Below are 20,197 nucleotides of genomic sequence, written 5' to 3'. Positions count from 1 at the left end.
TATTGGCTGTGGGTATGTGCATGGTCAGTGTGGATAGGATGTATGTATTGGCTGTGGGTATGGGCATGGTCAGTGTGGATAGGATGTATGTATTGGCTGTGGGTATGTGCATGGTCAGTGTGGATAGGATGTATGTATTGGCTGTGGGTATGTGCATGGTCAGTGTGGATAGGCTGTATGTATTGGCTGTGGGTATGTGCATGGTCAGTGTGGATAGGCTGTATGTATAGGCTGTGGGTATGTGCATGGTCAGTGTGGATAGGATGTATGTATAGGCTGTGGGTATGTGCATGGTCAGTGTGTATAGGATGCATGTATTGGCTGTGGGAATGGGCATGGTCAGTGTGTATAGGATGTATGTATTGGCTGTGGGTATGTGCATGCTCAGTGTGGATAGGATGTATGTTTTGGCTGTGGGTATGTGCATGGTCAGTGTGGATAGGCTGTATGTTTTGGCTGTGGGTATGTGCGTGGTCAGTGTGGATAGGCTGTATGTTTTGGCTGTGGGTATGTGCGTGGTCAGTGTGGATAGGCTGTATGTATTGGCTGTGTGTATGTGCATGGTCAGTGTGGATAGGAAGTATGTATTGGCTGAGTGTATGTGCATGGTCAGTGTGGATAGGCTGTATGTATTGGCTGTGTGTATGTGCATGGTCAGTGTGGATAGGCTGTATGTATTGGCTGTGGGTATGTGCATGGTCAGTGTGGATAGGCTGTATGTATTGGCTGTGGATATGTGCATGGTCAGTGTGTATAGGCTGTGGGTATGTGCATGGTCAGTGTGGATAGGCTGTGGGTATGTGCATGGTCAGTGTGTATAGGCTGTGGGTATGTGCATGGTCAGTGTGGATAGGCTGTATTGGCTGTGCGTATGTGCGTGGTCAGTGTGGATAGGCTGTATGTATTGGCTGTGGGTATGTGCATGGTCAGTGTGTATAGGCTGTGGGTATGTGCATGGTCAGTGTGGATAGGCTGTATGTATTGGCTGTGTGTATGTGCATGGTCAGTCTGGATAGGATGTATGTATTGGCTGTGGGTATGTGCATGGTCAGTGTGGATGGCTGTATGTATTGGCTGTGGGTATGTGCATGGTCAGTGTGGATAGGATGTATGTATTGGCTGTGGGTATGTGCATGGTCAGTCTGGATAGGATGTATGTATTGGCTGTGGGTATGTGCATGGTCAGTGTGGATAGGATGTATGTATTGGCTGTGGGTATGTGCATGGTTAGTGTGGATAGGCTGTGGGTATGTGCATGGTCAGTGTGGATAGGCTGTATGTATTGGCTGTGGGTATGTGCATGGTCAGTGTGGATAGGCTGTATGTATTGGCTGTGGGTATGTGCATGGTTAGTGTGGATAGGCTGTGTGTATGTGCATGGTCAGTGTGGATAGGATGTATGTACTGGCTGTGGGTATGTGCATGGTCAATGTGGATAGGATGTATGTATTGGCTGTGGGTATGTGCATGGTTAGTGTGGATAGGCTGTGGGTATGTGCATGGTCAGTGTGGATAGGCTGTATGTATTGGCTGTGGGTATGTGCATGGTCAGTGTGGATAGTCTGTATGTATTGGCTGTGGGTATGTGCATGGTCAGTATGTATAGGATGTATGTATTGGCTGTGGGTATGGGCATGGTCAGTGTGTATAGGCTGTATGTATTGGCTGTGTGTATGCGCATGGTCAGTGTGGATAGGCTGTATGTATTGGCTGTGGGTATGTGCGTGGTCAGTGTGGATAGGCTGTATGTATTGGCTGTGTGTATGTGCATGGTCAGTGTGGATAGGCTGTATGTATTGGCTGTGTGTATGTGCATGGTCAGTGTGGATAGGCTGTATGTATTGGCTGTGGGTAAGTGCATGGTCAGTGTGGATAGGCTGTATGTATTAGCTGTGGGTATGTGCATGGTCAGTGTGTATAGGATGTATGTATTGGCTATGGGTATGGGCATGGTCAGTGTGTATAGGCTGTATGTATTGGCTGTGTGTATGTGCATGGTCAGTGTGGATAGGCTGTATGTATTGGCTGTGGATATGTGCATGGTCAGTGTGTATAGGCTGTGGGTATGTGCATGGTCAGTGTGGATAGGTTGTATGTATTGGCTGTGGGTATGTGCATGGTCAGTGTGTATAGGATGTATGTATTGGCTGTGGGTATGTGCATGGTCAGTGTGGATAGGATGTATGTTTTGGCTGTGGGTATGTGCATGGTCAGTGTGGATAGGCTGTATGTATTGGCTGTGGGTATGTGCATGGTCAGTGTGGATAGGATGTATGTATAGGCTGTGGGTATGTGCATGGTCAGTGTGGATAGGCTGTATGTATTGGCTGTGGGTATGTGCATGGTCAGTGTGGATAGGATGTATGTACTGGCTGTGGGTATGTGCATGGTCAATGTGGATAGGATGTATGTATTGGCTGTGGGTATGTGCATGGTTAGTGTGGATAGGCTGTGGGTATGTGCATGGTCAGTGTGGATAGGCTGTATGTATTGGCTGTGGGTATGTGCATGGTCAGTGTGGATAGGCTGTATGTATTGGCTGTGGGTATGTGCGTGGTCAGTGTGGATAGGCTGTATGTATTGGCTGTGTGTATGTGCATGGTCAGTGTGGATAGGATGTATGTATTGGCTGTGTGTATGTGCATGGTCAGTGTGGATAGGCTGTATGTATTGGCTGTGTGTATGTGCATGGTCAGTGTGGACAGGCTGTATGTATTGGCTGTGGGTATGTGCGTGGTCAGTGTGGATAGGCTGTATGTATTGGCTGTGTGTATGTGTATGGTCAGTGTGGATAGGATGTATGTATTGGCTGTGTGTATGTTCATGGTCAGTGTGGATAGGCTGTATGTATTGGCTGTGGGTATGTGCGTGGTCAGTGTGGATAGGCTGTATGTATTGGCTGTGTGTATGTGCATGGTCAGTGTGGATAGGATGTATGTATTGGCTGTGTGTATGTGCATGGTCAGTGTGGATAGGCTGTATGTATTGGCTGTGTGTATGTGCATGGTCAGTGTGGATAGGCTGTATGTATTGGCTGTGGGTATGTGCGTGGTCAGTGTGGATAGGCTGTATGTATTGGCTGTGTGTATGTGTATGGTCAGTGTGGATAGGATGTATGTATTGGCTGTGTGTATGTGCATGGTCAGTGTGGATAGGCTGTATGTATTGGCTGTGTGTATGTGCATGGTCAGTGTGGATAGGCTGTATGTATTGGCTGTGTGTATGTGCATGGTCAGTGTGGATAGGCTGTATGTATTGGCTGTGGGTATGTGCATGGTCAGTGTGGATAGGCTGTATGTATTAGCTGTGGGTATGTGCATGGTCAGTGTGTATAGGATGTATGTATTGGCTATGGGTATGGGCATGGTCAGTGTGTATAGGCTGTATGTATTGGCTGTGTGTATGTGCATGGTCAGTGTGGATAGGCTGTATGTATTGGCTGTGGATATGTGCATGGTCAGTGTGTATAGGCTGTGGGTATGTGCATGGTCAGTGTGGATAGGTTGTATGTATTGGCTGTGGGTATGTGCATGGTCAGTGTGTATAGGATGTATGTTTTGGCTGTGGGTATGTGCATGGTCAGTGTGGATAGGATGTATGTTTTGGCTGTGGGTATGTGCATGGTCAGTGTGGATAGGCTGTATGTATTGGCTGTGGGTATGTGCATGGTCAGTGTGGATAGGATGTATGTATTGGCTGTGGGTATGTGCATGGTAAGTGTGGATAGGATGTATGTATTGGCTGTGGGTATGTGCATGGTCAGTGTGGATAGGCTGTATGTATTGGCTGTGGGTATGTGCATGGTCAGTGTGGATAGGATGTATGTACTGGCTGTGGGTATGTGCATGGTCAATGTGGATAGGATGTATGTATTGGCTGTGGGTATGTGCATGGTTAGTGTGGATAGGCTGTGGGTATGTGCATGGTCAGTGTGGATAGGCTGTATGTATTGGCTGTGGGTATGTGCATGGTCAGTGTGGATAGGCTGTATGTATTGGCTGTGGGTATGTGCATGGTCAGTGTGGATAGGCTGTGGGTATTTGCATGGTCAGTGTGGATAGGCTGTATGTACTGGCTGTGTGTATGTGCATGGTCAGTGTGGATAGGATGTATGTATTGGCTGTGTGTATGTGCATGGTCAGTGTGGATAGGCTGTATGTATTGGCTGTGGGTATGTGCATGGTCAGTGTGTATAGGCTGTGGGTATGTGCATGTTCAGTGTGTATAGGCTGTATGTATTGGCTGTGTGTATGTGCATGGTCAGTGTGGATAGGCTGTGTGTATGTGCATGGTCAGTGTGGATATGTGCATGGTCAGTGTGTATAGGCTGTGGGTATGTGCATGGTCAGTGTGGATAGGCTGTATGTATTGGCTGTGGGTATGTGCATGGTCAGTGTGCATAGGATGTATGTATTGGCTGTGGGTATGGGCATGGTCAGTGTGGATAGGCTGTATGTATTGGCTGTGGGTATGTGCGTGGTCAGTGTGGATAGGCTGTATGTATTGGCTGTGTGTATGTGCATGGTCAGTGTGGATAGGATGTATGTATTGGCTGTGTGTATGTGCATGGTCAGTGTGGATAGGCTGTATGTATTGGCTGTGTGTATGTGCATGGTCAGTGTGGATAGGCTGTATGTATTGGCTGTGGGTATGTGCGTGGTCAGTGTGGATAGGCTGTATGTATTGGCTGTGTGTATGTGTATGGTCAGTGTGGATAGGATGTATGTATTGGCTGTGTGTATGTGCATGGTCAGTGTGGATAGGCTGTATGTATTGGCTGTGTGTATGTGCATGGTCAGTGTGGATAGGCTGTATGTATTGGCTGTGTGTATGTGCATGGTCAGTGTGTATAGGCTGTATGTATTGGCTGTGTGTATGTGCATGGTCAGTGTGGATATGTGCATGGTCAGTGTGTATAGGCTGTGGGTATGTGCATGGTCAGTGTGGATAGGCTGTATGTATTGGCTGTGGGTATGTGCATGGTCAGTATGTATAGGATGTATGTATTGGCTGTGGGTATGGGCATGGTCAGTGTGTATAGGCTGTATGTATTGGCTGTGTGTATGCGCATGGTCAGTGTGGATAGGCTGTATGTATTGGCTGTGGGTATGTGCGTGGTCAGTGTGGATAGGCTGTATGTATTGGCTGTGTGTATGTGCATGGTCAGTGTGGATAGGCTGTGTGTATGTGCATGGTCAGTGTGGATAGGCTGTATGTATTGGCTGTGTGTATGTGCATGGTCAGTGTGGATAGGCTGTATGTATTGGCTGTGGGTATGTGCATGGTCAGTGTGGATAGGCTGTATGTATTAGCTGTGGGTATGTGCATGGTCAGTGTGTATAGGATGTATGTATTGGCTATGGGTATGGGCATGGTCAGTGTGTATAGGCTGTATGTATTGGCTGTGTGTATGTGCATGGTCAGTGTGGATAGGCTGTATGTATTGGCTGTGGATATGTGCATGGTCAGTGTGTATAGGCTGTGGGTATGTGCATGGTCAGTGTGTATAGGATGTATGTATTGGCTGTGGGTATGTGCATGGTCAGTGTGGATAGGATGTATGTTTTGGCTGTGGGTATGTGCATGGTCAGTGTGGATAGGCTGTATGTATTGGCTGTGGGTATGTGCATGGTCAGTGTGGATAGGATGTATGTATTGGCTGTGGGTATGTGCATGGTCAGTGTGGATAGGATGTATGTATTGGCTGTGGGTATGTGCATGGTCAGTGTGGATAGGCTGTATGTATTGGCTGTGGGTATGTGCATGGTCAGTGTGGATAGGATGTATGTACTGGCTCTGGGTATGTGCATGGTCAATGTGGATAGGATGTATGTATTGGCTGTGGGTATGTGCATGGTTAGTGTGGATAGGCTGTGGGTATGTGCATGGTCAGTGTGGATAGGCTGTATGTATTGGCTGTGGGTATGTGCATGGTCAGTGTGGATAGGCTGTATGTATTGGCTGTGGGTATGTGCATGGTCAGTGTGGATAGGCTGTATGTATTGGCTGTGGGTATGTGCATGGTCAGTGTGGATAGGCTGTGGGTATTTGCATGGTCAGTGTGGATAGGCTGTATGTATTGGCTGTGGATATATGTGCATGTCACCAATTTGGTAGGGAGACTGTTTAGGACATGGTAAGCAGGATTCCAGGTAAAAAAAAAAAAGATTCTGTGCAAAAAGTCACCGATAGGAGAGATGTTGTGCTGTACAATGTGAAAACAGCGTGAAAATAGGACAAATGAAGAACAAGACTAAACTGTAATGAATTGTATTAACTAATAACACATCGATAAAACATTTAATATCAATTTAGTTTAGAATAGTAATTCGGAACTATTTTTCACATTGATCAGCTCCATATTCCTCCTATCAGCAACATATTGCACTATTTTGTTTCTGTGTAATACATATATATATACACTTTGTAGTACAAATAATCTATTCCTACATTCTGTATCCATCTGGCCCTTTTGTCACGGATGAAATCACAGTGACCAATAAAACCCACTAATACAGGTTGAGTCTCCCATATCCAAAATTCTTGGGACCAGAGGCATTTTGGAAATCGGAATATTCCGTATTTTGGAATATATGCATACCATAATGAGATCTTGAGAATGGGACCCAAATCTAAACACAGAATGCATTTATGCAGTTTGTCTACATACACAAAATTAATTTATGTTTCATATACACCCTATACACAGAGCCTAAAGATAATTTTATACAATAACTTTAATAATTTTGTGCATTAAACAAAGTTTGTGTACATTGAACTATCATAAAGCAAAGGTGTCACTATCTCAGTTACGCGCTAAAATGTTACGTATTTTGGAATATTTGGATATGGGAGACTCAACCTGTACCCCAGGTGTTAGCAAAATATTTGCTGAAGGTCACTACTAATAATCAATTTGTTGCCATAGTAACACTGTACAGTTTGAACTAATAAATCACCTAAATAATACAAATTTCAACTGAAATAAATAATGAACCATATGAACACAGTAATATAGTATACTGACATTAATATACAGACATATCATCTGCACTCAATGTATTACCAACAATGGGCCGTATTCAATTTGAGGCGAAATATCGGAATCGGCGATAATTTATCGCCGATTACGTCATTTTCGCCTATTTGAATTATCCCCGTTTTTAAGTACATTGACTTTTCGCCGGTGCGAAAAGTCAATGTAAAAAAACGGGGATAAGTTTTCACCAGCCTTTTGCTGGCGAAAAAAAGTGCAGAATTGGGGTTTAAGGATAGCCTGCACCCCTGGGAATGTCCCCTAAAAAAGATCCGTGTCAAAAAAAAAAAAAATTCGGGACACCCCAAAAAAGTACCTTTAATTTTGGGGTGAAAAGAAAAAAATTTAGGGCACACACTTTTCAAATAGCCACATACAATCCAGAGGGGTTCCCTTATATGCGGCAGGTGTTTTCTTCATTGCCAGAGTAGCGGCAGGTGCATTTTTGAAGAATTTTTAAAATTCATTTTAGGGACTTTAAAACATGCTTGCACCCATTTTCATGTACCCCAAATTTGATGGAATGTGCTATTCTTCACCACTTCTTCAATAGCCGCATTTATGCACCTGCTGCGACTATTACAATCCCCGACTTCCTTCAGCAGGCTAAAATGGGGGTACCCATAGTGATCCCCCATGTCTGGACATCTTTAGGGGGTCCCAGGGACATTTCCCAAAAATTCCCGAATTTTTCCTGATACCTTTCAGCCGGCTCCCGTTTTCACTGCTTCCTAATTGAATACGGGGATAAAGCGGGCACGCGCCCGATACTTTATCCCCGGAAAACCTGCGATGTGGAGCGAAAAGTCCAGCACGGACTTTTTGCTCCCTAATTGAATATGGCCCAATGTGTGAAAGGCAAACATCAAATAAAATTCCCTAATGTCTTTGGACACACAAGAATACTCTAAAGGCCAGACCAAATTAGCAGCACCATAATTAAGTCTTATTGGTTGAATATATGCCTATAAAATATTTTCCCTGTTCGCTACTTGATTCTAATTTATTGTTCCTCTTTTGTTGATTGACAACCTAAACTCCTCCTACTTCTATGACAACAGCCAGACTGCACAAGCTCCGCCTATAATAAGGTGTATATACTTACTGTACTCACAAGAAACACCTCAGCGCTAATGAGCCAGTGATTCAAATACCAGTGTAGCAGTGTTAAAAGAGGTGATTGCCAACCTCACAAGCATATACAATAGAGAAAAACACTGCGCTCTGATAGTTATGTTGGGACATAAGAACAACACATCAATGTATTAAAATAATTCAATGCTTAAATTATAATAATAATAATAATAATAATAATAAAAAACTAAGACACATGTAAACACAAAGATAAATATGAAAATTGTAAAAAATAATAAATAATGAATAATGAGCGAGCCTGCTAGAAGCTCATAACAAACAGGAAATTAACAAGCATGCAAATGTAGGAGTTGATCAGACTCCCAGATCTAAACACACTCTCTTGTGAGAATAGCTACACCATATACCTGTGCAGAATGAGCTATATACTGCTGTAGCAAGTGAATTGTTAAGGCACTGGTGGAGCCTGTAGCCACTGATAACTATCCCCAACAATGTATCAATAATGATATTAGTGGAACCCGTTGAAAAAATGCCTTTTTCTACTTCAGGGTCCATAGGGTATCCACAGGATACCTTGGGGTATAGGTGATGACGTCAGGCATCGGGCACCATAGAGTTAAGTTTTCAGTTCTCCCAGGATGCACTAGGGTCCCCCTCCTATACCCCGCCCCCGAGCCAAGGCATCTCAGTTTAGTTTGGTGCCCGGCCGGAGTCGGGTGCACCTGTTGGAGTGGGGGCTAAGAAGAGCCCCTGAAGTTTTCTTCAAGCAGCTGTGGCTGCACATCTGGAAGTACAGCATGGACAGTCAGTCCTGACGTCCATGCTGTCTTCCCTACACCCCCGCCGGTACCAGAACACCGGTACTGATCCAGGGATGCTGGTAGGCATCTGGGGTCACAGCTAGCGGTGACCCCAGATGTTCAGGACCATGGCCGGAATCAAGGGGGACAGCAAGGTAAGCGGCGGGGTCCCGCGGTGGGTCCCCGCTGTTACATGGTCCAGAGTCCCCAGGCAGGGGCTCCCTGGGGACTGGCTGCAGCGTGGAGCCAGGTATGTAACCTGCGCTTCCACTACCCCCCTGGGACAGTGGACCGCATCAGAGCGATAGCGCTGCGGTGTCCCGGGGGTTAAATGCATGCCGGAGTAGCGCGCCTTCCCTGTCTCACAGCCGGCGCCTCCCCCGCTGCACACAGCCCTCTCTGCACACGCCGACTGGCCCTGTGGCAGCGCTTCTCCCCCAGGCGAGCCTCCTCTAAGCTCCTCGGCGGCCATCTTCACAACCGCATGGTGAACGCTGCTGAAGCCTGGAATCAGAGGCATCGTGGTCTGGGTCCCCCCGCATACCTCTCCTCCGCTTGGTCAGGTCTGTGTATGCAGCGCTGTGTCCTACCAGACTCTGTGTCTGGGTAGTTGAGTGATCAGCGCTGATAGTGCAGGAATTGATTTTTCTTTGCATTGTATGTGACTGTGCTAGCGCTGCTGCCTGTACTTTACTTCTATTACTGTCAGCCTTATTACTGTCCCTGTCTTTCTGCTAAAGCCCTTGTGGTGCGGTGCTGCAGGGTGGTCTCTCACTATACGAACAAGTATTGTTGAGAGGGGTCACATATTTACCATTATGTCTGAGAGTGATTTCCCTGTACAGCTTCGGTGTGCTACGTGCAAGGCACCTATAGCGGAGGGGGGAGGGTAGCGCGGAAGGGCTATGCCGTCCGTGTTATTTATTGGCGCGACCTATTACGGTCACAGCACCGGTACAGGAGCCGCCCTGGGCTTGTTTCGCCAAGGCGCTTACAACCCTCATGGGCCAGTTAGTTCCGCAGCCTCCATTCACTCAGATGGGATTGTCCCAGCAGTCAGTGGTGTTGTCACCCATGCAGGGTTTCCCGAGACAATTAATGGTACCCCACGGTCTCCATATTTCCCCTCCTCAGGTCTCATGAGCCTGCGTGGGTTAATTCGTTAACAAGCTCTGTACAGCAGTTGTCAGACGTGTTGCAGGGGGAGTCTGTGATGCGGCCCCACAAGCGGCCGGTGGCGTCTCAGTCCGCTCCTTATGAGGATGACGACGGGACGTCCGATGATGGGGAGATTCTGGATCTTTCTGACCAGGAACCTCCTCGTCCTAAAGAGTCGGACGCTAAGTCTAAGGTGTATATACCTGGCCTTATTCGTGCAGTCCGGACTGCTATAGTTATTGAGGATGAGGAACCTCCGGTATCTAAGTCCAAATATGCCTTTTTCAAAGAGGTTAAAGGAGATGCCACAGTGTTTCTTCTTTTGGGACAATTAGTTGACCACCTAGAGGAAGCGTGGAAACAGCCAGGCAAACGATATCAGCCTCAAAGGCGTTTAGCAGTGGCGTATCCGTTTGCGGACAATTATTTTGCTAAGTGGGAATCACCTCCACAGGTGGATTCTCATGTGACACGCCTTGTCCGTAGTGCCACGTTACCCATGCCATCCATGTCCTCCCTTAAGGATGCTACGGACCGCAAGGTAGAGATCTTCCTGAAGTCCGTCTATTCCCTTGCAGGGGGGGCAGCACGGCCAGCTGTGGCCATTTGCTGGGTCGCCAGAGCTATGGAGCGCTGGGCTGATACGTTGGAGGCGTCCTTCGATCCCGACTGTTCGGCTGAGCAGGCGGAGTTGATAGGCAATCTCCGGGATTCGGCCACTTATATCAATGAAGCGGCCTTAGATATTAGTACCCTGGCGTCTCGAATTTCTTCGGCAGCGGTGGCTGCTTGTCGCACTTTGTGGTTGCGATCCTGGAAGGCGGATGCTGATTCCAAAAAGGTTTTGGAGGCATTGCCTTTTAACGGTGAGGTTCTCTTCGGTCCGGACCTGGACAAGATTATAGCCACACTGGCGGCAGCTAACTCAGCATGTCTCCCGTCGGCTGCTGTTCCTTCTGGTTCAGGTACATCGTCCTTTCGGGCTTACAGGGCCCAGGGTAGGCCTAAAGCACAGTCTTTTCCCCGTCAGGCTGGTCCCAAAAAATCGGCCAAGCCCCGGAAGCAGGCCTGGAGTACCAGACGTCCGGCCCCCAAGCCAGATGACAAGCCTGCGGCCTGACGGTCCGGGCCTCCCTTTGGGGGTTCCCAAAGTGGGAGGCCGCCTGCTGCAGTTCGCCCGGTGTTGGTCGGTCACCACGACAGACACTTGGGTTCTCGAAGGTGGTCTCACACGGGTATGCCCTCTCCTTCCGGCACAGACCCCCGGCTCGATTCTTCACCACCGGTCTACCGTCAGACCAGAACAAAGCCACGGAGCTGCGGAAGGTTTTGCACACTATGCTCCAGGCTGGAGTTATAGTGCCGGTTCCATTCTCCCAGGGGGGCCAGGGTTTCTATTCCAATCTCTTTTTGGTGCAGAAACCCAATGGGTCGTTTCGTCCGATTCTCAACCTCAAAGCTCTCAACAAATCTTTGCGGGTACTGAAGTTTCGGATGGAGACCCTATGGTCCATCATTCTGGCGCTGGAACCTGGGGACTACATGGTGTCATTGGACATACAGGACGCTTACCTGCATGTTCCTATTCTTTTGCGCCATCAGCAGTTCCTCAGGTTTGCAATCCGCAGCGTCCACTTCCAGTTCCGGGCGTTACCTTTTGGCCTGGCGACAGCACCACGTGTTTTCACCAAGGTGATGGTGGTCATGGCGGCTTCCCTGCGGCTGCATGTTGCCATACTTGGACGACCTTCTCTTAGTGGCAGGATCTCCGGAACTCCTTCTCCAACACTTGGACCTGACCATTGCGCTACTGCAACGGCACGGCTGGTTGATAAACTGGCAGAAGTCCACCCTGATCCCGTCTCAGCGGATTCTGCACCTCGGAGCCTTATTGGACTCGGGACAGCAAAGGATCTTTGTGACGGGGGAAAAGATTGCTGCCTTACAGTCGAGGGTACGCAGTTGTCTGCAGAGCCGCCGGGTGTCTCTGCACTCGGCGATGAGGTTACTGGGCTCCATGGTGTCGGTATTCGACATGGTGGAATATGCCCAGTTTCACTCAAGACCTCTGCAACACCTGATCCTGTCCAAATGGAATGGACTGCCTCAGTCTCTGAAATCCCAGTCGATAGTGCTCACTCCGGAGGTTCGCCTGTCCCTTGCCTGGTGGTTGCAGACGACCCATCACAACACGGTCGTCCTTTCTGGGGGACGAATTGGGTCCTGTTGACAACGGACGCCAGTCTTCGGGGCTGGGGAGCAGTTTCGGGTCCACACTTGTTCCAGGGCAGGTGGACTCCGGCAGAAGCGGAGCTTCCAATAAACATCTTGGAACTCCGAGTGGTTTTCAATGCTCTCCAGCAGGCACATCGGGTTCTCCAGGATCGCCCAGTGCAGGTCCAGTCGGACAACGCTACCACCGTGGCCTACATAAACCGGCAAGGAGGAACCCGAAGTCGGGCGGCTCTCGTAGAGGTGTCTCGGATCCTGGTATGGGCGGAGCGCAATCTTCCGGCCATATCAGCGGTCTTCATCCCGGGAGTGCTAAACTGGGAGGCCGACTGTCTCAGTCGCCAGGACGTTCATCCGGGGGAGTGGTCCCTGCACCCGGACGTTTTTCAACTGCTGGTGGACAGGTGGGGTCTTCCAGAGATCGACCTCATGGCGTCCCGGCACAACAACAAGTTGCCGGTGTACGGGTCTCGCACAAGAGACGAAGAGGCGTCTCTGGTGGATGCTCTGTCCGTCCGGTGGACATTCCGGTTTGCTTATCTCTTTCCTCCGGTTTCCCTTCTTCCACGGGTAATCCGGAAATTCAAACAGGAAGGAGGGACGCTCCTGTTGATAGCTCCCGCATGGCCCAGACGACACTGGTTTTCAGATCTTCAGGGTCTGTCCGTGGACAGTCCTCTGCGGTTGCCGCTACGTCCGGACCTTCTGTCACAGGGTCCTTGTCTTCACCCGGACCTGACTCGGCTGTCTTTGACGGCGTGGCTGTTGAGACGGCCATCTTAAGGTCCAGGGGGTTTTCCAGCTCTGTAGTGCGGACCATGCTAAGAGCTCAGAAACCGTCCTCCGCGAGAATATACCATCGCGTGTGGCATACGTTCTTCCAGTGGTGTCGACCGAGAGGTTATGCACCGCGGGAGTTTCATCTGTCTCGGGTACTCGCCTTCCTACAGGCGGGACTGGACCATGGGCTTCGCCTTGCTTCTTTGAAGGTGCAGGTTTCGGCCCTGTCTGTCTGGTTTCACCGTAGGATTGCTACAATCCCAGATGTACGCACCTTTATGCAGGGCGTTCTGCGTATTCAGCCGCCTTTTGTTCCACCTGTGGCGCCTTGGGACTTGACTGTGTTCCTGAGGGCTCTCCAAGGACCGCCGTTTGAACCATTGGGCTCAGTGGATCTTAAATGGCTAACAGCTAAGACTGTTTTCCTTCTGGCCATCGCTTCGGCCAGACGTGTTTCTGATTTAGGGGCTCTCTCTTGTAGACCCCCTTTCTTGATTTTTCATGGGAACAGGGCAGTGCTGCGCACTCGTCCTGAATTTCTTCCCAAAGTTGTTTCCCAGTTTCATGTTAACGAGGAAATGGTTGTTCCGGCCTTTAACTCACCTGGCCTTTCAGTGGGTGAGGCCACTTTGGATGTTGTGCGGGCCTTAAGGACTTATGTTGACCGCACTTCTTCGCTTAGGAAGTCGGACGCCTTGTTTGTCCTCTATGGCTTCCGTAAAAGAGTTGGCCTGCTTCAAAGCAAACTTTGGCAGCCTGGATCCGTATGGCTATTTCTGAAGCTTATCTTCATGTAGGCCTGCCGGTTCCTCCTTCTGTGAAGGCTCATTCCACTAGGTCTGTGGGTCCTTCGTGGGCAGCTCGACGTGGTGCCTCTGCAGTCGAGATCTGCAAGGCTGCTACGTGGTCCTCTGTCCATACCTTCGTGAGGTATTACAGGTTTGACACCTTCGCCTCTCAGGATGCTTCCTTCGGGCGGCGGATTCTCCTTTCAGCACAGGAGCATCCCCACCCTTAAAGGATACTGCTTTGGGACATCCCCAAGGTATCCTATGGATACCCTATGGACCCTGAAGTAGAAAATATGAGATATGGTAAGAACTTACCCTTGTTATCTCTATTTCTACGAAGTCCATAGGGTTCCACAGGACTCCCGCCCTGTCGCACCTGTGCTGCAGATGGGCTTTACTCTGGTCACCGGTTTTTCCGTCTCCCTCTGGTGAGAATGTGATTCTTGTGTGTATCCAGATCTTTTTTTCTCTCTCTTCCTTCTCCTCCTCCGGCCTATGGCTTGGTAACTAACTGAGATGCCTTGGCTCGGGGGCGGGGTATAGGAGGGGGACCCTAGTGCAACCTGGGAGGACTGAAAACTTAACTCTGTGGTGCCCGATGCCTGACGTCATCACCTATACCCCAAGGTATCCTGTGGAACCCTATGGACTTCGTAGAAATAAAGATAACAAGGGTAAGTTCTTACCATATCTCATATTTTCTCTTCTATTGTATATACTTACTGTGACAATATGTACATGTTACATTGTCACACTGGTAGGACACTTCCTTACTGTCCTATTTCAGTGACTTTATATTCCTGGAGACAATTAATCACTCAGAGACTAAGCGGGGTTTGTGAGTAGTACGATTACTACTGTAGGTTAATATTTGGCTAATGCTAATTCATAGCTTCCTTCAAACCATAAAGGAAAATGCCCGGAATCCATCAAACTCACTACGCTATGATTTATCCAAACACGCCACATGTGATGTGTAAATGTAAACATGCGTAATATGATGCTTATGTTGCGGTTCCTCCAGCTTGAAATCCAATTGAAATGGAAATTACAGCAAGCATACAATTGGTTTTGATTCATGCATGTCAAATGTTCTTGTCCCTGACAGATTCTTGGAGAGCCAACAAATTGAGTTTATACTCTTACAATGGCTTAATCCCAGAATCAACGCTCACATCCCATTTAATGTATAGTTTTATATAGGTCTCCCTGCAACTTTTACTAAGTCCGTTGCTTAATGTGTCTGGACACCGGTTTACTGAGACGCTAATAATAAAAGTTTAATGGGCAATTATATATGCAGCGACCTATCTTTCGCATCAGACATTTACCCCATGTGTGGTCGTAAGTCTAACACTACCCAGAGTGACGATATTACCGAGATGAGAGTAATAAGAGGAACGCTGAACTCGCTTTAGGTAATAGAGTGATTATTATTAGGGCCAGTCTGCCTCTGTGGTGTCCGCTGTCAGCAGATAATGAAAGATACAGCGGGGGTTTGCGATGAAGACCAGAGAGCTATCAGCTGACTGAAAAATCCTATTTCCTATTATACAAGGAGAAATATCTTTTAAAAAAATTATGTTCTTTCATTTTACTTATCATTGTAAGGTGTTAACATAAGACATTTTCATATAGGTTTTAAGCATTTCCGTTCCAGCTATAGCATCCGCTATACAGTACAATACTGAAATCTGCCCGGGCTGCAAGCCAAGGGAGGGGGGAGATTGAAATGGAAGGAAAAGGTGCAAGTAGGGTTTTATTTTAAGTGTGCTGGAAAGAAGCTGGGGGAGGGTACCATCATGGTTTAGGGCCCTGATTGATTTGCCCCCAAAATGCTGACCCTGTCTCTGACTGATCATCATAGGAGATTACGGGGTATATTTTAAAAGCAAAGCGGAAAAAAAATTGATTTATCATTGTCTCCTTAATAATTGTCTTTGAAGTGACGGGACAGCACTTGCGGTAAAGGGAAAATTCTGCCCATCTGTTGCTCCGCATATGCGTCAAATCAGCATTGAGAACATCAGACCAATGGTGATTTGGAGGTCAACTGGGGGGAGCGGGGCAGAGGCAGCCCACTTGGGGAGCAGGGACTTGGTACGGGAGCGGGTAAGAGGGAGCCGGCCGGGCAGTGGAGAAAAGCAGGAAGAGAACTTAAAGTTTTTGGAGTTTGCCTGCGAGAGCAAACGCCACCTATAGATGGCGCTGGTTGTCGGTGCTCCGCTCCTTCTGATGGGAAGGAACTCCGGCGATGCGAAGAGGGATCTCTCTGCCGCCTCACTAGTGGCTTTGTGCAGGCGTGACCTCCGGCCACACATGCGCAGAAGCCAGCCATGGGGGAGGTAAGTATAGCTGCTACTTCTGTAACTCCGGCTGTACTATTAATGTCCATCATAGGAGCACTTTATTAAAATTAAATATGTGTATGTTAAAATGATCCAGGTGTTTTCTATTAGCCCGGCCATATTTACTACAGAGAATATGTATATAATAAAGGATGCTATAGTAACTTACTTACAGTGGAAGCCAAATGAGTGTGCTCAGATAGCTAACGTCTGTATACACTGCCAAATCCTAAATTCTGTCAGCATTTCGGAACCTGATTGTGAAAGTTACAAGATGACTCTTTATATTATTTCAACTTGAACTTCAGGTTCAGTGACCACTTAAGATCAAAAAAATTCTGTACTCATATTTACCTGATGTATTTTACTTAGAAATCTCAGCTAATGTATTTTATGTTTGTTTGTCCAAATACAACCAGGAGCCAAAAGGTACGGCGCCGGAGACAACTCATCCGATGGGTACACAGGATGTCCACCGTCATCGCTAAGACCCAACGCCCGATATAAAGATGAACTCTACTGTTCTACAATGAAAACCAGCAAACAGGAGAGCAGAGAAACCCCAACATTTCACCCGGTGAAAGAAGAGAACAAGATTGACTTTAGTAGGTACCAGCAGGAGAAGACGATTGTCAGCGATAAGCACTTTACAGACTCCTTAAACAATTCTTTTTTGCCAAGATCTGAATGTCTCCATGCCAAGGCCGTAGGACAATTAAGCCATCTGCTGCCAAGGCCAATGGTGTACGAGCAGACGCGCAGGATATGTATGAAGGAGCCTAGATATGGACATCAAACGGGATATCATGAACAAGAAAACAGCAACAGAACAGCACCGAAATTCCCTCACCATAATACGGAACATGAGCACTTCAAGCCTCGTAGCCAAGTCCCATATGTACCTCTAAATTACCACAACGTGTTATCCAAGCATGGGCCTTGTCAAACCCCATCGTGTATGGAACGGGAACACGGGACAGAAAACTATGGGTACTCCCCCGAGGAGGTGAACTCGTTTCTTTACAGGAACCAAAGTCCGTCATCTGTCTCTTCCCCCGAAAGCCACCGTGATACTGCACTTCCTCATTATATCGGGACTTCTGTCATTATAACCAATGGAAGGTGACAGTGGTCGTTATGGACGTGTTCACTGATTGAAAGAGAAAAACCAACATTACTGGGATTCATTTACCTAAGGGCACGAGGGAGCCACGGTACTGACCAAGCGTAGCTGAAGGCCGTGAAAAGACAGTGGGTGCACGTTTTCATGGAAAGCCAAGAGTAATAGGACCTATAAGGTCATAAAGACACCACCGACTGTAGAGCGGCACTGTTATAGATTAATCTCTAGGGTAGACCGAGCCATTTGAGAAGTCACAAGTCAGATCATATTTTCCGCTTTCCACTGCTGGCTGAATAACAATAAAAGGCAGTGGCCGAGACGTACATTGTCGAATTTAATTATATGAAGGAAAGATATTAGATTTTTTTGTTATACTCTCCCCTGAAACAACCTATATTATATCCTCTGTTCTAGAAAGAGAATTTTAGTACATAACATGACAGATACTTTGCAATGCATGAGGGGACGTTGTAAAGTTCCAATTGCAGTTCTTCTCTCACACTCTTGTTTGGTAACTCCGCAGAGTGTAGCCAGGAGAATCACAGTTCCACTATTTAGTGTAATAAACACATTGGGCAATAACCTGAATTACTGTAAGACGCCATAGAGGGAGTCTGATAGCTAAGCGTTCCCTGGGCACATTGTGTAGGAGAACCTGAGGATGTCAGGCCTTAAATACCTCACCAACCAGACGGTGGGGGATTTGTCTGTACACTCTATTATAAGGGATTTTTCTTGGCACACAGTAAAAAGCAAGTACCAAAGACATTATCCGGAGGACAGATCTCTTCTGTAGATGGAGACTCCATCTGGTCACAGAACATTTAGCATCTGTACAAGGTAGACATGACCTAAAGCAGTGAGAATACGTATACGTTGTACTATGAAGGGCTGTTACTGTGCCAAATGTTCATGAGAACAATCATCTCTCCATGTACTAATAAACCAAAGTCAGAGAACTTTGTCTGGTGTGCCTTCAGATCGCTTTCACAGTTAAGAACATTGTAAGAGTCTATTGGAAGATGAAGGTGTAGACACTTGTAATCCACTGTGAGCAGACGATGGGTCCACATTAATCCCCAACACACTGGTCCAGATTTTTTTTAAATGACCTTAATATATATATCTATCTGGGGTTTTTTTGGGCCACTGGCATTAAAGGAATTATATTTACACCCACAATAGTAAATGGATATTATCAGTGCCGGATTAAGGCTTTGGGGGCAGTTAAGACAGGGGGGCCCTAAAGTCTAAAATTAAAATCATAGCGTCATCAATCATTAGAGAATTATGGTAAAATGAGGTAGTAAATATTAAAGACTCTTTCTTAAAAGTAGGGATGTGCAGGCTCGGATTTACTAGGATTTACTCGGTTCTTATCGCCACTTTACCGCAAATTCGGATTTATTATATTGGCTATCCAAAACACATGATAGGCGATAGCCAATAAAATGCCGTTTTGAGATCCGAGTAAATCCGAGCCTGCACATCCCTACTTAAAAGGAATATTTACATTTACATAAAACAGTTTTATTCCTTGTATGGTCCTGATGACACTCAGAAACTTTGATGTTCTTTAATACAAGTGATTTCTGCATTTAATATTTATTTATTACCAGTTATTTATATAGCGCACACATATTCCGCAGCGCTTTACAGAGAATATTTGTCCATTCACATCAGTCCGTGCCCCAGTGGAACTTACAATCTATATCCATATCACATGTACACACACATACACATTAGATTTAATTTTTTTTGTTTGGAGCCAATTAACCTACCAGTATATTTTTGGAGTGTGGGAGGAAACCGAAGCACCCAGAGGAAACCCACGCAAGCACAGGGAGAATATACAAACTCCCCACAGATAGGGCCGTGGTGGTGGTAATCGAACCCATAACCTCAGTGCTGTGAGGCAGTAATGATAACCATTACACCATCTGTGCTATGACTCTAAAGGAGCATACACACTGGGCGATCAGGAAAGACAGCACGATTACGGCGTCGTAATCGTACCATCGTTCTTGATTACATGTAGTGTCTGCACTAAACGATCAGTTGTTCAGTGCAGGCACCATCCATCATTCCTGAACATGCCAATCTGTCATAGACATGTTCAGGCGATGGACAATGTCAGAAACGACCAGCGGGAGTGCGTATTGCTGGTCGTTTCTGACATAAAAGTGCGCGATTACGATGTTGTAATCATGCAATCGCTCAGTAATATTGCCCAGTGTGTACGCACCTTAAGAGCCGTTTCTATGGATTCACATATATATTTAAACGCATATACAGTGTGTATGTATATATATATATATATATATATATATATATATACACACACATACAGTCAGGTGCATAAATATTGGGACATTGACAGAATTTTCATATTTTGGCCTCTATTCACCACCACAATGGCTTTGAAATGAAACAAACAAGATGTGCTTTAACTGCAGACTTTCAGATTTAATTTGAGGGTAATTACATCCAAATCAGGTGAACGGTGTAGGAATTACAACCTTTTTAAGGGGCCAAAAGTAATGGGACTATCAATTCAAAAGCTATGTCATGGACAGGCGTGGGCTATTCCCTCATTATTTCATTATCAATTAAGCAGGTAAAAGATCTGGAGTTGATTCTAGGTGTGACATTTGCATTTGGAATCAGTTGCTGTTGACTCTCAATATGAGATCCAAAGAGCTGTCACTATCAGTGAAGCAAGCCATCATTAGGCTGAGAAATCAAAACAAACCCATCAGAGAGATAGCAAAAGCATTAGGGGCTTCATTCAGAGGCGGCCGTACGGTCTACGACTGCACGGCCGCCTCGAT

General features: G+C 46.8%; 1 protein-coding gene across 1 annotated transcript in view; it reads left to right on the top strand.

Moving 5' to 3' along the window:
* The window catches only part of SIM2 (SIM bHLH transcription factor 2), a 194,955-nt gene extending 176,691 nt beyond the window's left edge, over window positions 1-18,264 (top strand). The window contains exon 11 of the mRNA XM_088443125.1: window positions 16,663-18,264. Coding sequence (XP_088299251.1) covers window positions 16,663-17,369 — 707 coding nt within the window. The 3' untranslated portion in view covers window positions 17,370-18,264. The remainder of the gene's footprint in view (window positions 1-16,662) is intronic.
* Window positions 18,265-20,197: the final 1,933 nt, after the last annotated feature.

Source organism: Taudactylus pleione, unplaced genomic scaffold (assembly GCF_031769625.1).
Source record: "Taudactylus pleione unplaced genomic scaffold, aTauple2 ptg000327l, whole genome shotgun sequence".
Lineage (NCBI taxonomy): Eukaryota > Metazoa > Chordata > Amphibia > Anura > Myobatrachidae > Taudactylus > Taudactylus pleione.
This window is presented reverse-complemented; position numbering and strand designations above follow the sequence as displayed.